We start from the raw sequence: 25,168 nt of genomic DNA, 5'->3' as shown, positions 1-25,168 counted from the left end.
TTTCTTCAAATGAAAGGGAAACTTTTTACACGAGATACAGAAATGCTACAGTGGAATTGTTTTTCATAGTGCCCTGTTTGGGAGGTTCTCCACAAATTGCACGAGTGAGCAACAATGCGGCAAATGAAGTTCAACGTAGGTAAGTGTAAGGTGATACATACTGGAACTAAAAAAAATCCCAACGTTAAGTATATGCCAATGGGGTTTGAACTGGTGAGACTGAAAGGGAAAAGACTGGGGTCATAGTGGATAGCTCAATGTTAATGTCAACCCAAGATGCCACCACAGTGAAAAAGGAAAATTCTATGCTGGGAATTATCAGGAAAGGGATTGGAGATAAAACGGCCAATATTATAATGCCCCTGTAGAGATCTACGATGAGGCCTCATTTGGAATATGGTTAGCAGTTCTGGGCACCATATCTCAAAAAGGACATTGCAGAGCTGGAAAAAACACAGAAGAGGGAAACCAAGATGATTAAGGAGTTGGAGAACCTTTTCTATGAAAAAAACCTGAAGAGTCTGGGACATTTCAGTTTAGAAAAGGGATGCGTAAGGGGGAACATGATAGAGGTTTGTAAAATTGTGCATGGGGTAGTGAGAGTGGACAGAGATAACTATTTCTCCATCTCCTAAAGTACTAGAACTCTGGGGCGTCCAATTAAGTTGATGGACAGTAAATTCAGGATGGACAAAAGGAAATAGTTCTTTACACACAAATGGTTAAAATGTGGAATTTGCTGTTAGAGGATGTAGTGATGGCCACAGGCATAGACAGATTCATGGAGGATAGTTCTATCATTGGTAACTAGCTGTGATGGTCATCAGAAAAAAAATCCCAAAACAAGAATTGTGTAATGAAAATATATACCTTTTATTACACAATTTTTGTTTTGGACCAACATGACCTTTGGTTATTTTTTAGCACATGCAACTACAAATATCTTACTTTGTTCCATGCTGATTATTATGGAAACCCAAATGCAAAATGACATAAAATAGACAGCAGTTTAAGAAGTTTAACAAACACAGAAGAGAATTCACGAAGCTTTTAAAAATGAAAGTGCAGTATCCCTGGAGCAGCCAGGTATACATGATCAAAGTTTTTATTAACCGATAGGCAGGAGTTTTTGTAGAAATGAGGCTGCAAAAACTACATTAGGCCCCCATATTTGGAATCAAACATTATTTCATTATGATTTACATTTTAGTGTCAAATGGGCAGCAGAAATTAAATTTGCTTGGGAAAGCAAGATGTCTAGGACTGTCCTAGCACCAGCATCTTATACATTAGCATACTATACATCATGTGGTAACAAAAGATTAGAAGTGGATCTTAAGTTGAAAGTTGAGGATAATGGTGGGTCACAGGCCAGAAAAACCTGAGGATCCTGGTATAAAGCAATCTACTGTGGCTGCTTTTTTAATTATTTACAAGACTCTCAATTATTCTGAGTTCACCTCTCGATTGATTTAAAGAATTCTAATCGAAGCTACAAGGAAAGCGCTTTCTTCTAATTGTTGAAGGCAACCTTTCGCCAATTAATTGTGGAAAGCAGCCTTCAGCAAAGCATGCCTAATTGAACTTGATTGCATTACCAATTAGAGAATGCGTGCAAATCATACTAAGTTGCCAATTAGGGTGCCTTGGAAAGGAACAATATTAAAAGCAGAATTAAGTGTTTTATTTCTTCATATTCTAATATTTGGTTACAATAGCCTAGAGTTTTTCACAAAGACTTTGCATATATGCCCAAACTAGGGTTGCCAGGTCTCCCTGGCAGGTGGGTGGGGGCCCTTGCCAATGAAGCACTGATGTCAGTTGCTGAGTACATCGGTTAAAGCACAGAGTTTTGTCCAAATGCCAGAGTGCCCCTGGCAGCCCCTAGTGATATGCTGATGTCACTTCGGGGACAGCCACCTCTTTTGGCACCTTTTCTCTCCCCACCAGCCAGCTGAGCACTGGTGGAGAGCATCCGCTGAGGGCAGGGGATCCCCCACCCTCAGCAGGGACCTGGCAACCCTAGCTCAAACACAAAATTGCACATTTGCAAAATGAAAGACCTTTCCAGCATTGCAGGAGAAATGCTACAGACATGCTACATTTTCTCATGTATTAGATCTTAGGAATATTATTTTAAAGTGCTTCCAAAGTTACTTGGGCTCTGAGTACCAGGCAGTTGGGCAGACAGAAAGGGCTAAATATGGGAGGTGCACATAGTTCATTTTTCCAAGCATCCTATATTATTATCTGTGTGTGCACAATAGGGAGAGGTAGGAGAAAAGAGCTATACTGAGCACTTTTTGTGTTCTCCATACAAAAGCACTGTGCCTGTGGTGTGAATGGATCATGTCCGAGGTATTTTTCCTTTCTTCTGAAACTAAAATAGTTCTATTTCTCCATTTATCTTTCATTACTTAAAAATTCCTCGAGCACCATTAGCCTATGCTAGGTTAGCTATGCCGTCATCACCAATATTATTCCTTTTGATGTAGGAATAATGGTCTGGCTCATATACAGTGTTGCATGTGAATGTATAAGACCAGTTTGCAATGTTTGACTTGATTTTTCACATCATTTGATAGAAAGAGATTTCTGAGGTTCAAGACTTTTTCAGATGCTAAGGAGGCCCAATGGCATATGTTCATCGTCCTTCAATAAAAGCAAGCAGAACTGACCAAAAGGTACTGCAGGACACTGAAATTATTGTCCACAAGGCCTCTTGGAGCTGCCACTCTATTGAGGATAAATTGTTTAAAGAGTGACTGTAAAGACCAAAATATTTAAGATGTCATTACAGTTAAGGACAAGCTGAACAAACAAGGTTCATGTAAGACTTGAAACTATAAAAGGAGATATAAAAGAGGAAGAAGCTGGCAGTAAAGCTGGCTGGGAAACTTTTACATTTTGCTCGCACTGTTTTTATTCCTAGATTTACTTTGTTCAGATTATGGAGCAGTAATGGCATACATAACCTTCTGAAGGGCAACAAAAAGGACTAAAACTGACCAACGCTGAAACTGACCTGTCAGGGTAAGTTCATTTATTTCTTTTTTGTCTCCAGATCTGCAAGAATCAAGACAATGCAATCTTCTAGCAAATTTCAAGCTCTCTGCAGCTCTAAACAAATTACTCACTAGTACTGCCAGATTTACAATACAATCCAGAACAGTTACTCCAGTTTAAAGCCACAGACGTCAATAGGCTTAAGGCAGGAGTAACTATTTTGGATTGCAACATTAAAGTTCTAATTATTTTTAGATCACCCTCTCAATTTCAGGCTAGCTACCTTGCTTCAGTTCTGTAACTTATGCAAGTAAAAACCACAGCTACAGACATCATGTTTAATGTACCCCCTCAGGTTTGTAATGCTATTTGGTTATGTGTATAAGCTGAAACAAAAATGACTTCCTTTTAAATAGCACTCTGTGAAGAAATCGAAAAACCCCATGCATATATTTGTATATATACATAATTGTAAGCAGAAAGTATATGTATTATAATGAATTTAAGTTCTTTATGGGTTATAGAAAGCTGATCAATCATTCAGGGTTTGTAAAACTAACCGATTAGAGAAGAAAGAGGGAAAATAGAGCTGTTGTACTGGCCCACAGACTGGTTAGAGAAGAACCAACCAGACAGCCGGGACAATGTAGCACTCTTATTGGCCCCTTTAGCAAACTTTGATAAGAGCCAATCACTAGTGAGAGTTTTCAGATCCCCTTCAAACTATAAGTAGAATTAGCTTAGTCAGCAAGACATAGAAGAAGAACTCTGAAGGAAGTCAGAAAACAAGGCTAGAGCTGAAGTCCAGATATCTGCAGCAGAGAATTCCCTCAGGAGGTGGAAGGAGCCTGAGAGTTGAGGAAGCTGTAGACTAGGGAGGGCTGAATAGCTATGGAGAGAGCTAGGCCCCAGCAGCCTGTCTTAAGGCAAAGTCCATGAAGGGAGCTGCTGCAATGAAGTCCTGGGGAGAGGAGATCCTCCCCATGAGAACGCTGGAAGAAAATGTCTTAGAAGATTGTTAGTTGGAATTAATATAGAATAAGAATGAAGACAATTCTCCTGTAAGGGTCCTGTGGGACGTTGCTGAGACGTCGATCGGAGCAGACATGCTGTAACTTCTCCTATTCCACCCGGAGAAACAAACCCTCCTTGTATACACAGGCACCTTTTGACTGATAAAGACTATATAAAGCGAGGAAGAACTCTTATCCTAGCATTTGGAAACAATTTATTGTTTCCCTCCTTTTGAATAAGCCTTTGAAGCCTCTGAAGGCTTTTGCCAATTAAGTGTATACTGGCATAGAGAGAGGAGGAGTAAACGGAGAGAAAGAGGCTTTAATAAAAAGAGCTTACAAAGGCTGCTTTTTGTCGGAGACTGTGTTTTTTTCTTTATTATCAGTATTGGTGGGGGTTTTTGACTGAAATTGTGCTTATCATAAATTTAATTATTCCGTAGTTTCACTGTGGCAAAAGTGGTTATGCGGGGTTTCAAGCGGCTGTTAACAAGAAGTTGATATAGGACTGTCCCTGGGAGCACCTGCAAAATTGTTATTTCTGAACTCTGTTTATTAGATTATTCCAGGGATACAAGATACCTATACTGGAATTTTGAGCAGAGACTATTTTCATTGCCCGCAACAGCCTGCCATCTTGACAACCCTGGGCTAATTTAAACAACCCAGGCTGCTTGTTACAAAAGCAGACAACCCAAGAGAATGTATGCCCCCACCCCCCAAAAAAACAACCAATTGCTTTCTCTTTCATGCACAGATTCGGACATCATGGGAATACAGCAGTTTGAAGAGGGCATAATATCAGCATTTGAAAACTTGGAAAGCAAAGAACATCAGAGGATGAGAGGAACAGAGGATAAAGACACTGACTGTAATACAAGGGCTGAGAAAAAAGACCAAAAAGATCATCCTCCCTTCTTATTGGATATAGAAATTGCTCAGATGTATTGCAAAGAACTTATGACAGATATCCCCAATAAGACCTCTGATACTGGATGCTGCCACCCTAATCTTGAGATTCTCATTACCATGGATAGGGTCAAACCTAGATATGTGGAGGATCGTGAATTTGCAGAGAGCATTCAGAAAGTACCATTAGAACTGGAAATAACAATCATCCACTCTTTTACTAATGTATGTGTTGATGAAAATGGTAAAAAGGAGTTAATGGAGGTATTTCAACATCAGCAGTATTGACAAAGGGCTCTTTCAACCTAGTAGAACACCCATTGAAATTAATATCCTTAAACGTTAATGGCTTGAACAAGCCCTGTAAAAGAACACAAATTTTCCATCACCTTTAAAAGCAGAATGCCAATATTGCTTTACTGTAAGAAACACAAGTTTAAACTGGTAAAGAACATTTGTTAAATTGTGTAAAAATAGGCCAAGTATACTACACAAAGTATTATAAGAAAACTAGCGGTATTGCTATTTACCTTTTAAATATTCAAAGCAATGGTGAAGATATTTTACAAGAACCAGCAGATAGATTCCTTTTTATTAAGGGAACCTTCAATGGGAAAAAGTTGCCAGTGGGCTCAATATATGGACCGAACAAAGAACAAAAGGGCTTCTATAAATTACTGAATAGGAAGCTAAAAGAATTTGTTGAAGGGAATTAGATAATGGGTGGCAATTTCAATGCTGTATGTTGTCAGTGGGATGATAGATTAGCTAAAAGTAAACTTGGTAAAGTTAATCCCTCCCTTAATAGCTTGTTGAAATATGCTATAGACCATTTGAATTTGGTAGATATTTGGAGACAGCAACACCCTGTAGTCAGGATTATACCTTTTTTTTCACTGGTTCACTGAAGTTACTCCAGGATTGACTTTTTTTAAATTTTAAAACAGCTAGGTAAATATGTTTATTCTTCCAGCACTGAGCCTAGTATACACTCTGATCATGCCATTATTGCGATGTGTTTAAAATTTGGAATGTGTTTAAAATTTGGAAAAGAAGCAATGTTTTAGGAGCAAGAGCTGAAAAGCATGCAAAAATGCTTGTCTAATTTTATTTGGAGTTATAAGAAACCCAGGATTAATTTTCAGGATGTGCAGGATAAGACGATAAAAGGAGGCCTGGGAATCCCCAATATAAAAAAAGTATTATTCAGCTAGAGTAGATTGGATAAATAAATAGATAAAGGAGGATAAAGATACAACACTAACTGTAATTGAACAATCCTTTGTGTCAATACCACTGAGAGTCTGGATTTGGATTAATACAAAGGAAAAGAAGCACTATTATGCCAAAGATAATTCTGTAATTAATGCCTTAGATGAAGCCTGGCCAAAGGTTAGAGCTAAATTAGCTCCTGGAATATCACCACTAGCTTCTGTTACAAGATCCAAAAACTTTAGGCAGGCTGCTAAGGAAAGGAATTTTAAGGTTTGGGAAGATCTGGGAATGTCCAATTATAAAACTTTAGTCCCTTACAGGCAAACCATTATAGCTTTTGCAGACATATCATCTTTAAGCAGCAGATTTCTTGGTTCCAGTATCTACAGATCAAAAGTTTCTTACAAATGTAGCTACGTAAGGGGGAAATAAGAACCCAGTTGACAGATTATGAAAAACTTGCATTAGCCAGCGAAAAGAAGGTACTATCTAAGATTTATAACTATCTACTGCAGGTTGAGAGTAAACCACAGGAAAAAAATTGTAAAGCTCTGGACAAACGATCTGAAAGCCACAGTAAATCCAGAGGCTTGGGCATTCATGCTAAGAAGTGGGTTAGAATTTTCTGTAAACATCTCTGCCAAAGAAAATTTAATAAAAATGCTATACCAGTGGCACATGTCACCCTCTAAATTGGCAAACATTTATCAAGGGGCTAATGGGGATTGCTGGATATGTGGAGCAGCTAATGCAAATTTTATACATTTATGGTAAGAATGCAGCAGAGCGGTGGAATTCTGGAATATGATTGCTAGGGTGATCTCACAAGGTAAAAAGAAAAAAAAGCGTAATCTCCCCCCTAAGGTTTTCTTGTTGAATTGCATGGATTTTCTTCCGAAAGAAGTCCATGAAACTGTGCTTAATGCAGTAACATTGGCAAGGTTAATCCTTGCCCAAAATTGGAAGAAAAATATCATCCCAAAGAAGGAGGAGTGGCTGGAGAAGCTGTCAGAGTGTATTCGTCTGAGTAAACAAACCTGTCTTTTACATGGCCAAAAGTCCAAAAAGTTTGTAAAATGGAATGTTTTTTTCCCCTAAAACCATGTTGGCAAACCTATGGCACGTATAGCCCCCTCTGTGGGCACGTGCAGGTAAGTGGCTCACTGCGGTTGCGTGAGAGGGCCAGGCACACGGCAGCAGCGTCCACCCCCTCCCGAGCCTCCCGTCCTTCAAAGGCCTCCTGGGTCGGCATCTGGGCCCCTCCCTCTCTCAGCTGAGCTGCGGCTGTGGCTCAGCTGTTCCTGGGCACGTGCTCGCCTTTTGGCTCTGCCCCGCTCTTCCAGGGCTCCAAAAGCTGCGTCTGGGCCCCTCCCTCTCTCAGCTGAGCTGCGGACGCTTTCTAGAACAAATCATCTGACAGGTGCCAGTTTTCACATTTCACTGTGCATAGCAAAACATGGTAAGCCCCTCTCTGATGGGGAAATTATCAAAACAGCCATGTTGTCTGGGAGTAATTCCCTTTTTCATGATTTCCCTAACAAGGATAGAATTATTCAACGCATCTCTGAGATGCCACTTAGCAGAAATCCTGTTAAAGATCGAGTCCAGCGCATGGCAAGTGATGTTAGTCAGCAGCTCACCACTGACTTTCAAAAGGCAGGCTGTTACTCCATGTGCTTGGATGAAAGCACAGATGTAAATAATCATGCAAAGCTAGCAGCAATTTTGCGTTATGCTGTTGGTGACATCATGAGAGAAGAGCTGGTGAAACTGGTGTCTTTGCCTAAAAGAACACAAGGGATAGATATCTACAATGCTGTGATGGAGGCTTTTTTGTCACAAGACATAAGACCAGAAAAAGTGGTTTCAATTACTAGTGATGGGGCACCTTCTATGGTGGGGGCAACGTCTGGTTTCATACAGTTCTTTGTTAAAGAAACAAAACATCAAGTCATTCAGTTCCATTGTATTATATATCAAGAAGCTCTTTGTGCCAGGGATAGCAGCAAAAAATTTGACGATGTCCTCAAAGATGTCACAAAAATGGTGAATTACATCATGGCTCGTGCTCTGAATTGTCGACAGTTTCAAGCACTTCTTGAGGAGGTTCAGGCACAGTATAATTGTTTACTTATGTACAATAATGTCCGGTGGCTGAGTAGAGGACGAGTCCTGGAGAGATTTGTAGCCTGCTTGGATGAAATTAGGCTGTTTATGAATGAAAAAGGGGAGGGAAAATCCACAGCTCACTGATATGGCCTGGCTTACCAACCTCATGTTTTTTACAGATTTTACACAACACTTCAATGCACTGAACAAACAACTACAAGGTGTAGGGAAAACAGCAGAAAGAATGTTTTGTGATATCAAAACATTTGAGAGAAAACTGCAGGTTTTTGAAAGAGACCTTGAAAGTGGGCAGTTGAAATATTTTACAAATCTAAAAATGCATTTAGAAAATTCTACATTTGCAGACAATCCTACAAGCCATCAGGAAATCTACAAGGAACTTATAGCATTGTAGCAGCTGCAAAGGTGAATTTTAGTAACAGATTTTTACAGTTCCGTAAGATGGAGACAACCCTGTGTTTTCTTACTTCTCCAGATAAAGCCAAATTTGAAGAACTTGATCTTTCCTGCCTACACTGGTTAGATTTAGAAAATCTGGAAATGGAGCTAATAGAATTTCAAGAAAGCTCTATCTGGAAAAATAAATTCTATGACCTGCGTGAAACACTTGAGAAGACAGAAAGGATGACAAAGGACAGCAGTTAGTTCTGAAAATAAAATCCTTAAAGTGTGGAATTCTCTGCCAAATAATTTTAAGTCAATGAAAGCACTTGGGATTGCTTTCCTTACTTTGTTTGGATCATCTTATGCGTGTGAGCAGCTGTTTTCAGCTTTGAATTATATCAAATCTGACACCAGAAACAGGCTAACAGATTACCTGAGTGCTGCATGTGTTGCTCTCAAACTTACAAAGTATGAGCCAAGGTTAGACAAATTATCAGCATGCACACAACAGCAAAAATCACATTAATTGTTCAAATAATTTGACGATGTCCTCAAAGATGTCACAAAAATGGTGAATTACATCATAGCTCGTGCTCTGAATTGTCGACAGTTTCAAGCACTTCTTGAGGAGGTTCAGGCTGAGCAGATGACGAGTCCTGGAGAGATGCATGCCAAAGGCAAACTTTTACCTTTCAATAAAAAGTTGTTTGTATCATTGAAAGCTCTGTTATTGTGTTTTTCTTTTAAGGCAAAAGATGTGAATGTATGAGTTGTTTTTTCTAAACTAAAACCTCAGTATTCAGGTTAAATTGCCGCATTGGCACTTGGCGATAAATAAGTGGGTTTTGGGTTGCAGTTTGGGCACTCGGTCTCTAAAAGGTTCGCCATCACTGCCCTAGAATGTACAGTTAGTTTGTGCTTGTATATTTTGTTGTTGATGTATTTAGTAATTTCTGTTCTAGACTCTTGTATTGTATTTTATTTGTATTTTAAAATAAAGTTAAAATTAAAAAAGAAGGTAATTCTCCTGTATCCAGTTCTGCATTTTTCTATTGTTCTTATAAAGTTGGTGTTAAATATTAAAGAATATAGTTTTGTTTGGATCTGAAGAGAAACAAGTTGTTCTTTTACTTGGGAAGCAAGTGCCTAAAGCCTAACTAGGTTAACCAACCTCAAGTATCCTGACACACCCACATGAGCACTCTGATGCAGCTGGGAATATGCCTCTAACCAAGAAAGGAGAAGGTAATCAGGCAAACAGGAGAAGAACAGAGAGCTCTAGCAAGCGCAAACAGCACGCGTGACAATCCCAAAATTATAGACATAGTCTATAAATAATCCGGAGGCCAGCAGAGTGCAAGACAAGGCACAATGCAAGACTTATGGCACAAGGAAAAATCAACCAGTCCCATTATAAGGAAGGAGGAGAAAAAAATTGCTCACTGTCTTCAACTGAAGCCAGGATGTTGCAATTAACTTAAATTACAAGGCAAGTAGATTTATGTATAATGTTGGAAAAAAGCTCTCCTGATTAATCTCTAAAGAGCAACAGGAGAAGCTACAAGTAGGGCTGCAGAGTCTCCTGCCTTGGATACTAATATTATAGGAACGCTTTCAATAGTTGTACAAGACAATCCCACATGGTCTCTTTCAAAATCATGATTCCATCCTGTCAAGGACCCATTGAAAAACTTGCTGATATTTTGAAAAGCAATCCTTAATGCAGAGAGGATATAACTTCTCTCCTGCTTCATTTCAGAAGCTTATAGTGGGTAACAATATACAATGAACATAACAGCAAATGAAACTGTTGAACTACAGAAACATCCTTATTTAATGTGTCATAGCTTGATTTCCTGTGTAGTAAGTAGTCTATGTTGACTCCTAGAAATATTAAGTACACCTGAGGGCTGGTGTGATGTAGTAGTTAGAGTGTAGGACTAGGACCTGGGATGACCAGGTTCACATCTTTCTCTCAGCCATGGAAGCCTGCCAAGTGACATTGGGCCTGCCACAATCTCTCAGCCTAACCTACCCTCAGAAGGTTGTTGTTGTGAAGGGGGAGTAGTGTGAAAAGCCACTTTAGAGAACAACAGGACATGAGTAAAAAATAAGCATAAATAAGCACCTATACCCAAATTGTTTTAAAGGAGATTTTTTTTACCTGGTTTCCTCCCATGCCATGGCAGTTGAATATTCCAACTTTTTCATTCTCTTTGCGCCCCATGTTATCCAAGCACTGATTGGTCTCAACATTTCTGATCTAGGGGTAAATAAATACATACAACCAGGAAAATCAAAATATAAAAATGTTTAAAGGTTTAGTGAAACAAAAATAGTAATACAGACGGCAATGGATTAATTGACTGAGGACATTTTATGCTGCCTCTCCAGAGGCCTCCTCAAGGTGGCTGACAAATAAAAGCACCATAAGTTATAGCACATGAAAAGCATTTTAAAAAAACATATAAAAAACAAGATTGTCTACAATTACTAGAATTGACAGAATCTGAGTGCCACATTGGCTGTGGATTGGGAATATTCATGTTCATGTAAATTAAATTCAACCATTTCTCTTTGTTCTAACAAAATGTTAAAGCTCGCGGTAGATTTTCATCTTGTGAAATGTTTCCAAAGAGAACCTGGGTACTGAATATCTTTCCAATGTGATTCTTGGTAGCATACCACCACAGTTATGTTTGTCTCTGCATATTTCCCCATGTTGTGCACTAATGGCATCAGCAGCAGAGAGTTTGTTTGAAAAACTGGAATTGGAAAAAAAATCCAGTTTTAACTTGATCTTGTCTATGTCTGAGGTATGTTTTGTCAATGCTTGCAGTTATTTGCTTAATAAAGAAAAAATACAACCCTGAAATGACTTAAGGCGCATGTCTCCAAGTATATACAAAAGGAATCACATTTAAGACCGCCATGTCCAGACACAAGTAAGATTTGCTTTGGGAAAATGAGTTTGCAACCACAGATTTAGATGTAATGTTAATGTCATTTTTACAAAGCAAGTAAGTTAACCAGTATTTGCTGTCACCCAGTGGTATTTTACCTGCAGAGATACAAGATCACTTCCCTGAAGAAAAGCTCCAAAAGGCAAGGGAGATATTAGTACTGAAAACAAAAAAAGAAACAACCCCCCAGCTCCCCCACCTACATGATCTGACTGGAAATCATCTTAATTTTTTTCCCCCGAGGAGGATCAGAAGACCTTGTGTGTGTGAAATGAGCATATTATATGTTTTGGGAGAACACTGTATTATAACCATGAAGTTAGGCCAGAGGTGGTCAACCTCTTGAACCTGTTTAATGAAGGTTATGCTGGAGAGATTATTTTGGGCATAGTGGATCTTCCCTGGTTCATGATGGCACTGCACTTTTCCTCCCACAAGTTTAGAAAGGAAAAGTCATGCCCCGAGGTTCCAGCAGTTGAAAGGCTTCTCCTTCCCTGGCAAATGCACATAGCCTCTTCTTAATTGGTACATAACTTTTCCAGGAGAAATGCCTAAAAATTACATCCAAAATCCAGAATAGGGAAGGACAGTGTGGCCCAGGACACCCTTACAAACTGTTTCTTTCTTGCGGGCATCTTTTCCTTTGGCAAATGAAGAGTATCCCCAGAGGTGTCCTTCATTTGTCCTCAGGCCAGACCACATGTTACTTTATACCCAATGGCTAGAGATTTCCACAGGTATAGTTTCTTACATGCACCCGGGAATTGTGAGGAAAGCTCCCACAACAGGGATGCATGCTTCTAAAACATCTAGCACTGGTATGGACAAGAAGAAGATGGCATGATGGGACAGAAAGGTGGAAAACTCTTGTTAGTGGGAAATGGGAAGTTATGAAGGCTGAGTTGCCCCCAGAAGAATGAACTGTCACCTCCCACTTATGAGATGTTCAGTAGATATCAGTCCTAATGTCAGACCAAGCCTACACAGTTTAGCTGTAGCTGTTGTGGTGCAAACAACAGTTCATGCTATACCAGCTGCACATCCACTCATTATTTGACAAGAGTCCCAAATAACCTGTTTTGCTCCTCTTATTTTGATGACCTTATCACAAGTTAACAGTAGGCTGAATGTGTGGTACTGTTCCTGGGTCCAGCAATTGCTCCGATGAAAGAGCTGTCAAGAACCTCCAATCCAGGGGGCTCTTGTTATGAGTCAGGCAGTATTCAAAATTTTCAAAACACCTGGGGTGCAAGTCCTTATAGCTGCCACCAGCTCTTCCTCTCTAACCCAACCAGCCAGAAGCCAAGAGACAGACTTCTAATCTTCCTGGGCATAACAAAAGAAAGTCACACCTGCGAGGTTGGCCACCTGCCGTGTGAATTTCATCAATTAATTATCTGGTAGGTGTAGCCCTTTGGTCAAGGTACTGAAATCAGATTAAAGCCACTTGAAGACATAAAAACCCCACACAAACATAAGTAAGAAATTTATTACAATTGTGCAAGAATATTTATAAGACAATAAGACAGTAAAAGCAAGTGAGGCACTTAAAAAAACAAAACCTGGAGCAAGTAGCACTAGCTTGACTAGTGCTACTAATTCAAGAAGCAAGATACAAAATTCAAAGTTCAAAATTCAAGATTCAAGATGTTGCCCATCAAAAGGTCCACTCTATCCAGAGTCAGAGGCTAACAGCGTGTCCAGGCACCATAACAATGATCATAAAGCCCAAAAGTGGATCATGGAACCATGGCATAGGATCCAAGAACAAAATTGAACTGGAAATGCAATTATTTTATGCCAAAAAGATGCTGAGTTGGCCTGAGCTTGGCCAGAGCTCTTGACCAATCAGATCTTTGTTTGATGATCTCAATTAATTGCATCAGCTTGAAATTAATTGCATCACCAGGTGATTGAAAAAAGTCATCATAAGTTAGAAGTGGTTTGTCTTTTCTGCAGCTAAAAACCTCCCATTCTCTCCCATGTGACAAACCTTAATTTCTCTGTCAATGGAATGGATTGTCAGTCTCCCACACCTAGAGTTCTTATCTTCGTTGCTAATGGGGACAGCTCATTAAAGTCCAAGCAATGACAGAGCAGTTTCCCCCCTCTTCAAGAACTTTTTACCATGTAGGCCAAGAAGAGCCTAATTCAGAGTACAAATATTTGACAACATCAGAACAAGAAACTTAGGGGGCTCAGTTTCTTGACAAGGGCCATTACACATAATGTAAGAGGCTCCTGCTGGCCTCCCTTTCTTACATAGCAGTGCTCCCCCTCCCCACAAAGCTCACTAATTGGATGGCTACTATGTAGAAGGAGTGTATCATAATCATGGAATTATGATTACAAGCATTGGCTCAACTTACAGCACCTCATGCTAATGTGGAAATTGGTGTTCTAACCTGTAACCTATAAAATTGGCAGTATTTGTAACATGAATGTACACAAATGAAATTTAAAAAAAAAACATCCAAAGGGGAAGACTGAACTTCAGAGACAGTGCTTACTACTAGATCATGATTTTCTTATTAGGTTTAAAATAGATGAGCTTCATTAAGCTACTTAAAGACTTCTTTCCATTCAATTTCATGGTTTTGAACACTTGGCTTAAAAAGTTCGCTGTGCTTCCAAATGTCAAATAGCAAGCAGCTAAGATGATCAATCAGTTTCCACGTGATCAGTTTAAGGGCTGAGCAATGACAAGAAAGAGAACCCATATTATCTGATTTTTCATCATGTTTTTAAGAGACATGGAAATTAACAGAGATATTTCAATGGGGTGGAAATAAATCACACTTCTCTTCCCAATATTCTCTGACTGCACAGTGACCTCACTGAGCCTTTGCCATGGCAGATGTGGGAAGTGTAGTATTTTTGTTTATTTATTTACTTAAAACATTTTTATTTTTTTATTTACTTAAAACATTTTTATGTTGCCAGTGTGGTGTCGTGGTGAAGAGCAGTGGTTTGGGGTGGTGGAGTCTGATCAGGAGAACCGGGTTTGATTCCCCACTCCTCCACATGAGTAGCGGAGGCTAATCTGGTGAACTGGATTTGTTTCCCCACTCCTACACATAAAGCCAGCTGGGTGACCTTGGGCAAGTCACATTCTCTCAGCTTCACCTATCTCTCAGAGTGTCTGTTGTGGGGAGGGGAAGGGAAGGTGATTGTAAGCCGGTTTGATTCTCTCCTAAGTGGTAGAGAAAGTCGGCATATAAAAACTAAGGGCGAAAACGCACGGGCGCTTGAGCCTCCTTTCTTCCCTGTTCCAGCCAGGATTCAGCCAGGATCGACCGTGCGTTCGATCCTGGCTGAATCCTGGCTGGAACAGGGAAGAAAGGAGGCTCAAGCGCCCGTGCGTTTTCGCCCTAACTCTTCTTCTTCTCTAGCCAAATAGGGTCCCCAAGGCGGCAAACATGAAAACACTAAAACATTACAATATAATTTTAAATAATATATAAAATAATTCAATAAAAATATAAGCACACAACCCCAAACCCAGGGAGGGCCCCCCCAATAACAGTTAATGGGAGTATATGCCAAATGAAAAAAAGTCTTCACCTGCTGGTGGAAAACAATAGAGAGACACAGACAAACCTCCCTAGGAGGGAACAAGTTTTGGTGCCATGACTGAGAAGGCCTTTTCTTGGGCTGCCACCCATATAGCCTCAGATAGTGAGGCTACGTGAAGCAGGGCCTCTGAAGATGACCAGAGTTGGATGGGTAGGTTCAGATGGGAGAAAGTGGATTGCTGGCCCTAAGCAATGCTTGGCTTTAAAGGTCAATACCAGCAGTCTGAATTGAGCCTGGAAGCAAACTAGAAGGCAGTGTAGATAGGACAAGACTAGAGTGATATGGTCCCTACCAACCCACTCCAGTCAACACTCTGGCCACAGCATCTTGTACGAACTATAGCTTCCAGGCAGTCTTCAAGGGCACCCCGCATTGCAGTAATCTAATGCAGATGTTACCAGATTGTGCACAACAGTGGCAAACTCTTTCCTGCCCAGGAAGGGCCGGAACTAGTGAAAGCCACCGCTGCCACCTGTTTATCCAATGGCACACCCAAGCTATGCACCTGCTGCACAAATTTGTGCCAAACATTAAAAAAAGAAAAAAAAGAAAATGAATTGGAATTCAATTTTATCTGAGGATGAGCACCTTCTATTTCACTTTTGAATTAAAAGTTAAGCATGCTTAAGATCTTTGGAGAGGATATTCTGCCATTGTATTATTAATAGGAGCAGATATATCCACACTTCCAAAGTACTTGACCAGCATCTGAATAAAATTTTATAAAAGCAAGATCAGGATGTTTTAAAAAAGAAGCTGTAATAGCACTCTCATATGTACTGAATGAGAATCCTGAGTAGTCGTATACCCTTGACTAAAGAACGGTACACTCTGTCTATCTGGGATGCACATGGAGAGGTGAGGGAGGTAGGGGCACCCGCCTAGCCAGCCAGATCAGCCGAATCAACCCTGGCGATCAATGGGGTGACAGATGTCGCAGCCAGATCGCCCTCACATCCACCTGAGTAGTCATGGACCAATGTATATCTGGACACTTTATTATACAGAAGGACTACTGGGGGGGGGGGTCTTTTCTCCCTAATTTGTTTTAGCAATTGGACCCTTAGAGATAGAAACAAGATGGTTATATTGAAGAATTCAGAATCTCACGATATGCAAGTTAGTCAACAATTTGATCAGTACCCATTCACTTGCTGAGTTTGTTAAGGAATATCGAAAGATATGAAAGGGACACCTCAGCTATTAGACCTTAATGTAAGACAGGAGAAGTAATTCATTAAAAATGAATCAGATGGCAACATGCAATCTGGATGTTTTATGCAATGCAAAAATTTGGCTCCAGAGAGGGGAACTGAAGAAAGATTTGAAAAAATGGAACCAGATTAAGATCTCACAGACAAAGAGAGGCGCAGTCTATGCTTGCCCACCCCCCCGGCTGAGCCCAAGCCCCTGTCCTGCTAGCAGGAGGAGGCCCTCCGCAGCTTTCCCTCCCACCCAGAAGGTGCAGGGCAGCCCCGGCCCACTGACCTTCCCTGGCTCAAATCATCACATGAAAAAAGAGAGTATAGCTTTATTAAATATTCTTTTTAATGTACATTAATGTAATAATTAGTACCAATACACATTTCATCATGAAACGCAAAGAGGGGGATATTAGTTTTAAGATTTATGTTTTTAAACATTCCAGAATAGCCAAAGATACCTTGACAAAGCACAGACTGGAAAGTGTCCTGGGAGTATCTGGTATTAGTTTTTTATTACTGTCCCTGTCAGTTTCAGTTAGCTGTTCAGTACTGCAGGAGTTATTAGAAAGAAAATCCCAGTGGAAAAGATGAGAGGAAACCTTATATTAAGATTCCTTTGAAGTATCTTCTATGGCCTAGAGCAGGGATCCTCAGTGTGGTGCCCACTAAAACCTTTCCTGTGTGTGTGTGTGTAAAGGGCCGTCAAGTCGCAGCCGACTTACGGCGACCCCTTTTTTGGGGTTTTCACGGCAAGAGACTAACAGAGGTGGTTTGCCAGTGCCTTCCTCTGCACAGCAACCCTGGTATTCCTTGGTGGTCTCCCATCCAAATACTAACCAGGGCTGACCCTGCTTAGCTTCTGAGATCTGACGAGATCAGGCTAGCCTGGGCCATCCAGGTCAGGGCGGAAAACCTTTCCTAGCATCCACTAAATGTCTTTAGAAAGTTGGCAGATGGGGCTTTTACCCAGCAGAGCTTCTGATTGGCCACTGGAGATCTGATTGTCTGCACAGATTTTTTTTTTAAAAAAACAACACATTTCTTTGGCAACAGCTGCCAACAAATCAGGATCTTCACTACGTGACTAAAGGTAAGCTGTGTGTACGCAAGAAAATATTTTAGAACAATGTTCCTTTAAAAAGGCATCTGGCTAAATGTAGCTTCTGCTTGAAATGTTGAAGAGCTGCTATTAGAGTCACACATGATCTCACTCTCTGATATTCTGTGGTTGGCTCTGCCTCCTGTGGCAGTGGCAGCCACTTTGTGGCTGGCCCCAACTCCAGTGGCAGCTATTTTGTGGTTGTACCCACCACCCTGTGTCAGAATTCCAAGATGCCTGCAGGCTCAAAAATGTTTTGGACCCATGGCTTAGACCCATGGTTTTTGGGCCAACGGCCAGTCATGTGTCAGGAACTTCCACTTTAAGAGAACAGAGGAAGACTGCTATTCCTATTTTTTTCTAAGCAAAACACTATGGACTGGAGAAACCTGGCAGACTATAAGAGGTTCACATCCTCTGAGGAAGATTTGGAACGAAGTAGAGTAAAAGGCAAGGTGACCATATTAAACATGAATTCCAAAGCTTATTGCATATTTCAGCAAAGGAAAAATAAATTCAGTGTTTGAAAGCATTTGGCAATACAGCTAAAATGTGGAATTTATTTTTCAATCCATACATGAAAGAAGTTTATTATAAAGTTATAGCAAGACAGTACCTTAGTCCACAGAGACTAAAGGAAAAAAGTAGAGTATTTCAAGAATCAAATGCTACTGGCTGGAGGTCACTGATACAATTAACTTTTATGGCACCTTATCAAGTTACCAGATTCTCTACAAATATTGCTAGTAGGAAATACTGAAGAGATGGTAAGGATCAGGATTTAATACAGTATTGGCAGTTGTTCAATTACATGCTGCCAAGTGCTGGAAACAGGCAACAAATTCAAACATCAAGAACTGGTTAATTAAAGTTTGTGATAATTGTAGTAATGGTGAAAATTGCAAACGTTGTTAATTGAATTTAGGGGTGCAAGAGTAAATATTTAGTGTTGCCCATGTATGACAATATGACGTGGCCAATTTTTGGTTAACCCCTCCCCCAAGCTCTCCACATGTCTCTTAAACAGGCAGAAGCTTCTGCACAATTTTTTTCAGTTATTTAATACTACAGTGGAGCTGAATCTGCTCAGTTTTTCATGAACATCAGGACGAGATCAAGACAATGCCTCCCAACTTTTGGTGACCCCCCCCCCAATTCACTTATTTACATTGCCTTTACTTCTAGTTGTACTCAGTGATGTAATACTTTGGTCAAATCTGACTGGTGTTATGATGTCTCCTCACTGAGGAGGCAACAGATGACAGAAATAAGTACTGCCACAATAGCGACAACCAGGGGAAATGTTGGCACCAAACATGACTGAATAAAGACAGAGATGGCAGGGGAATCAAACTGCTGTGGGTGGGAATAACTGATGCCCACAAAGAATTGACATTTCTTCCCCTAAATTTGCCTCATTTGTGTGAAACAAATACAAGGTGATAGCAAAATGCTGAGGTCGGGAATCATTCGCTTTGTTCCTTCTCATCCATTACTTGGGAAGAAAGTGCTACAAGAGTGAATTGGGGGAATGAACCTTACCCTCTTTTGGGGCACTTAATGATTTGTCCATCTCTTGCAAGGGTCATTTAGAAATGAGGAAATGTAATTGTAATACATTGCCTTAATTTCCCTCTGGGCTCTCTGAATGATATAACTGTATGCCAAACTCTTCTGAAAGCAGAGAATTTTGGGCAAACATGCTCTATTTAAATAGTAGCTATGATAACTCCCTAAATCAACACTACCTTATTTATTCAATTGTAGCACGCTTTAGTTTGGCAACTGAACATGCATTCAAATGTAATATATACCACACTGATCTGTTGTACATAATTTTCACTCATTAGGTCAGTCAGTATCTGAGAAGCTCATGACAACACAATTTAACTTCTGATCGCATCATGTCTTAAAGTTGCATGAAAACTGCATCTATAAGTAATCGTAGATAAGTCTAGAAGAGATCGAGAGGAACCAGCCACTTAACATTAATACACATTACAGAAAGTGTCTGGACACAGTCACTAGCTGCAGTTCCAGCCAGAATATGCCTAAAATAATAATGGTATTTCTCTTTGAGGCCATTTAGATTTCTAAGAGAAAACTAACAGAAAGCATACTTTGTATGTGTTCATGAAAGTGGGGTTCTTCTTTTCAAATATCCCTAATACCTCATATCCAAGGCCTGGCAATTCCACACAGACAGATCACAAATGCGACTTAGAGCTCTTCAAACCCAGGAGACCCTCCAGGTTTGCAGAGAACCCTTATTTTATAAATACCCTAATTTGAAAATTATCCCCTTCCTCAAGTTAGCAGCAACTTTGGCGCAACGAAACAAAAACAACAAAAGGGGATTGGTCCTTGTGGGTTATCCGGGCTGTGTAACCGTGGTCTTGGTATTTTCTTTCCTGAAGTTTCGCCAGCAGCTGTGGCAGATGCCTGCCACAGCTGCTGGCGAAACGTCAGGAAAGAAAATACCAAGACCACGGTTACACAGCCCGGATAACCCACAAGAACCAATGAACTCTGACCGTGAAAGCCTTCGACAATAACAAAAGGGGAGTTTGGGTGAGGTAACAGAATACTGCAGAAAACAGATGGAGTGGAGGGAGGAACTGGAACAGAGGGAACATAGAAGTGAGGGCAGCAGCATCAGGAAAGGGATTTCCCATCCTCCAGGAGTCTGAGGATGTCCCCCCTCCCCAGTCTACGCCTACTGCCATATTACCTCTAGCTGTATATTTGGAGAAATTCAGCCTCCTGAAAATGAAAAGTAAGACCTAATTCACAGAAGCTGCTTGAAATTATTCTCCTGTTTCCATAGAAACCCAACTATTATTGGTGAAAATAAGGTGTTTTTAATGACTGTTTCATAACTTCACTTACCTCGGCTTGCCTATCTGACCATTATGTTGCAAACCCCTATAATTTCATGCTTATCACGCATGCTGTTTTAAAATAAATGTCTTGAAATATTATCAGACTTCTTAAAAAAAACAGTCATGCTGACAGTTCTCCACTAGAACTTACTATACATTGTAATTTAAAATTCTAAAAGGAAAGATTACTGTCATTTGTGAGGTAAATGCCACCCCCTTTTTGGAATCACTCTTTTACAGGTTTTTCAGATAAAACAGATTTACAAATAATTAAACAAGGTGAAAATAGTTGAATATTAAAATAGCAAATTATCTATTAATAGTTTCAGATGAGCATATTCTCCTAGCTCTGATCTCAATGGGATTAATTCTTTTTTTCCCCTTTTTATTTTCACTCCAGGGTTCTGCTCAGATGAACTCCTGTTAAATTTAGCAGAAGAATGAGTTGTTACCCCTTAAAGGTGGTCTCCGTTTGAGATGAGGGAATTAGCCTTTTGAAGATTATGCTTAGCAAGACTAGCCCAGACTAGCCCGATCTTGTCATATCTTAGAAGCTAACCGGGTTGGCCATGTTAGTACTTGGATGTGAGACCACCAAGGAAGACCTGAGTTGCTATGCAGAAAAAGGCAATGGCAAATCACCCCTACTAATCTCTTGCCTTTAGAACCCCACGATCCTGGGATCACCATGAATTGGTTGTGACAATGGCACACAATTAGTATCAATGTTGACTGTGACAAATCTCTAAAAAAAGGCAAATTAATTTTAGTAGTTCAGGTGTGATCTCGAACCAGGCTCAATTCTGTGCCACCAAATCTTATCCATCCATGCTTATCCACCCATACTTCCAAATTCTCCAAATGTTTTCCAGATTTACCAAAGTTTATCTTACAGAGAAGGCATGATGCCTCTTAGCAGTGGAGGTTTCATTCTTAAGGCAAGGATGCTCCTATGAGCACATATAAATAAGAGTTCCTGCTGACACCAGGAAGCACTCCTGTATGTGTGGGTGTAAAGTGCTTTCAAGTCGCAGCCGACTTATGGTGACCCCTTTTTGGGGGGTTTCATGGCAAGAGACTAACAGAGGTAGTTTGCCAGGGCCTTCCTCTGCACAGCAACCCTGGTATTCCATCCAAATACTAACCAGGGCCGACCCTGCTTAGCTTCTGAGATCTGACGAGATCAGGCTAGCCTGGGCCACCCACTGGTTTTCAGGCCTTAAGCTGAGGTTATGCTGTTTTGAGACCTCAGCTTCCCTTCTTCCCCCTTGCCAAAGTGTAAGTTTTTGCACAGGGGCAACCACAGTAGAACTGATCAGCACAGTTTGGTGGGAGGAACATGACAGAGTCAAGATTAAAGAAGTTAATTTGGCCCAGCAGTGGATTCCATACCAGCTTCCTGTGAAGAATATGTAATACTCTTTGGTGCAGATGTTCGTAAACTGGTGCTATTTGGTACCACTTGGTAGAAATACATGAGACTGCAAGGCAAAAATATTTTAAAATGGAACTTGTAGCTGCTCACAGGGTACATATCTTATGACAACTGAACAGATTTGGAGAAACAATAATGTTTTTAGGGGTATTTCATTTAAAGTGAAACAGTTCAGTTACATATTAAAAGTCTAGTTTGAGATTTTCAGAACTCATTGTTAATAGAAAAGAAATAATTCATACCTCTCCAAGTGAGTAATATCTCCTTGGAATCTGGGAATCTGGATAGACATTTTCTAGGTACCATGAAAATGGGTTACATTTCAGGTTCTCTCTCAGTGCCTTTCTGGCAGAGATGTCTCCATAATCCACTTTAACGACTCCTGCAAAATTGTATTTAGAAAGACAGTATAATCAGTATTCATATTCTTTCAAATTGCACAAAAATGACACATAGTATTTTACTATAAAACCATTACCTTATAGTAAAAAAATTTCTCTGGTTGACCTAAATAAAATGAGATTATATAGTACACAGATCCCGCCTCCACCAGTGATTAACAGGTTTTTTGAAACTGAAATCACTTGAATCTAGTCACTTTTGGGTACAGTGTGAAATATCTATTAATTACCAAAAAGATCTTCTCCAGCCCCAGTCCTATTGAACCAAATGTCTCTGTTTTCTTCCTTAGGCTATTTGGACTAGAAGCAAGACAGTTTATACCATGGTAATAACTTGTCCAGCCAGACAAAGCTGTTGACTGGCTGCTACACGGCTGGCTATACACCATCAGGCATTGTTAACATTAATAAATCGTGTTCCATTCATGCACATTTCACCAGAGCAACTTCCTTACAGTTCATGAACCCTGATGAACACTAGACTGCTCCTGAGAACAGAGTACACATATATATGGTTGCAAATTTCATTTGTACAGATCAACCTTAGGCTGATCATGAGAGGGAGGGCAACTTGGCCATCTTCTGGACATGGAATAGGGATCACTGAGGGTGTGGAGGGAGGTAGTTGTGAATTTCCTGCATTGTGCAGGGGGTTGGACTAGATGACCCTGATGGTTCCTTCCCACTCTATGATTCTGTGAACACTTGATGATACAAGGCACAGAGGTATATAAACATGGCTGCAAGTTCTTAAGTCCATAAAAAGCATTTGACACCATTAGTGCTCTATGCGTAATTTTTCAAGGACCCTATCATGTGCACCACTACACACACCTAGCATTGCCTACACATTAGTGTCATTCAGACCAGATGGCAGCCATGTTGGAGTACGTGAATGGGTGAGGAGCCCTTACACACTGTTCGTGGCATGAAGCATTGACATGGCCAAGTTTGATAGCCTTCACAGAGTTGCTATCATGTTAAAATTATTTGTTATCCTATCATTTTTTTAACTGGATATAATCACAGAAGTGAGAGAGGAGTTCTCCCATATCATTGCTTCCCACCATTCATTTTTATCACTTAGTACATATTACATATGACAAGAGCTGTCATATCAAATGATGTTTCATAAAGTGTTGTTACACTATGGTTTGAAGTACAAGTAAATTATGTACGTCCACCTTAGCTTGCACAAGAACACATTATTTTATTATGTGATTAAGAAAATAGTATATACAATAATCTTTGACACTACCTCGCACAAGCAATTTCAAGAACTTTTTAAAATGACATGATACTGAATGGCTGTGAATACGTCTGAGCAGATAAGTCACCATGGAAACAAATGGTAGACAAAAGGGCTAATCAGCTAGGATTCTTGATAGATACTATAAAACAACTTGGGGGAAGAAAGGCAGTAACTTGGATTTTAAAAATCATGGAGAGTCTGCTTCACCCTCTTTTGGAATATTTCCCCACAAAATATGCCAAAGTACTTAACTTTGATAGCCTTTCCCAAGTATAGGAGAGCCTGTATGAGGGCCCTGATTGAATGCTCTGCCATCATTTGAGTTGAAGGGCAGATTTAGTAAAGTTCCATTTTCCAATATGATCTACCCTTGTGGGTCTGGCAGCATAGGTACTATAAATCACTCGTCTTTTCATTGTCCATTATTTGTGGATGATAGACAGGGGGTTTCCGCACCAAGTTTTTACAAAGTTTAATGACGCATGTTGTCATTTTGCGTTCATACTTTCCCCCCTCCATTTGGTGCTGGAAATGGTTCTCAAGCGTTTTTTCTACAAATGGTTATACGACAATGTGTATAATATCTCCATTTCAAGGATGGTTTTGCCTAGGTGGGCATATGTTTGAAACGTTTCATTTCCTCATCCCTCCCTCTGTAGTACACCTCCACTTTTGCCCATATGACCTTTTCCCCCTTCCCTCCTCCCCCTCACCTTCCCCTTCTCCAGCTGGCCATTTTCCTGTCATCATCATCATCATCATCATTATTATTATTGAGCGATTTGGGCTAGCACTAGAACAATGTACTGCAGAGATGTTCTGATAGATCACATAATTGGTGATATTATTTTCTAAGTCACTGAACATGCCGCTGTGAACATCCCTTTCAGTGGAAGTTTAACCACTAAGGGAACTGGGATACAGGCAAGAAGTAGGGTTTGGTTGGGATTGCCAAATCCAAGCTATTGCAAACAAGACTGACAAACCTGGTGGTAGGAATCATGGGGCTGCACATGGGTCTCTTGTGTGTCACCATCCAGGTCATCATCACAGACTCATACAAAGTTAATGAGGAACTTTTAACAAAAACGACAAGCAAAAGTAAAACAAACGGTTGTCAGAACTCCAACTAGTGCCCAGGACTTGGATGAAAAGATGCATGAATTTTGAAGGGGTACGTGAAAGCACACTAGAAATATATTTTTACTTTAACAGCAAAGCTAACTAGGCTGGTTCAGTTCCATTCTAGGTAAAAGGAGAAATTAAACTTGGGCTTTCAATGCTTTGACCAAAATCCTGACTTTTACACACAACATCCAGCAGGTGGAAGTGTTTTCCCATGAAAAACCAGGCCTCAACAATTTAAAAATCTTTACATTATTTTAGATGGAGAATGCATAGAAATTTCCAGCAAGAAATGGAAAATGTAAGTTCAGACCTTACTTATAAAAAATAATCTGCTAAAATCAATATGATAAATCCTGCAGATCCTTCGATCTAAGTTGCTATACAGGCTTGCAAGTGAAAGGTTTCAAGGTATAACATGAGTATTTAATGAAGCAATTGAATTCAGATATTTGCCTTCAAAACATTGTTAATAATAGCCCGTTTCATATGACATTTGTGTTTTTAATGAAGACATATGGGGGGGGGGGAAGCAGCACTGTTGTGGTAGGCCCCACTTCAAAGCTACACATT

The 25,168-nt window shown here is 40.1% G+C and overlaps 1 protein-coding gene across 3 annotated transcripts in view; it reads right to left on the bottom strand.

The window, feature by feature from the left end:
• The window catches only part of GALNT13 (polypeptide N-acetylgalactosaminyltransferase 13), a 214,198-nt gene that overhangs the window by 34,507 nt on the left and 154,523 nt on the right, over window positions 1-25,168 (bottom strand). For all 3 annotated transcript variants that reach the window (XM_056861046.1, XM_056861044.1, XM_056861045.1), the window contains exons 8-9: window positions 22,060-22,199; window positions 10,822-10,920 (exon numbers count right to left, since the gene is read on the bottom strand). In XM_056861046.1, coding sequence (XP_056717024.1) covers window positions 10,822-10,920; window positions 22,060-22,199 — 239 coding nt within the window. The remainder of the gene's footprint in view (window positions 1-10,821; window positions 10,921-22,059; window positions 22,200-25,168) is intronic.

Source organism: Euleptes europaea, chromosome 15 (assembly GCF_029931775.1).
Source record: "Euleptes europaea isolate rEulEur1 chromosome 15, rEulEur1.hap1, whole genome shotgun sequence".
NCBI classification, from domain to species: domain Eukaryota; kingdom Metazoa; phylum Chordata; class Lepidosauria; order Squamata; family Sphaerodactylidae; genus Euleptes; species Euleptes europaea.
Note: the sequence above shows the minus strand (reverse complement) of the source record. Positions and strands in the feature narration are given on the sequence as shown.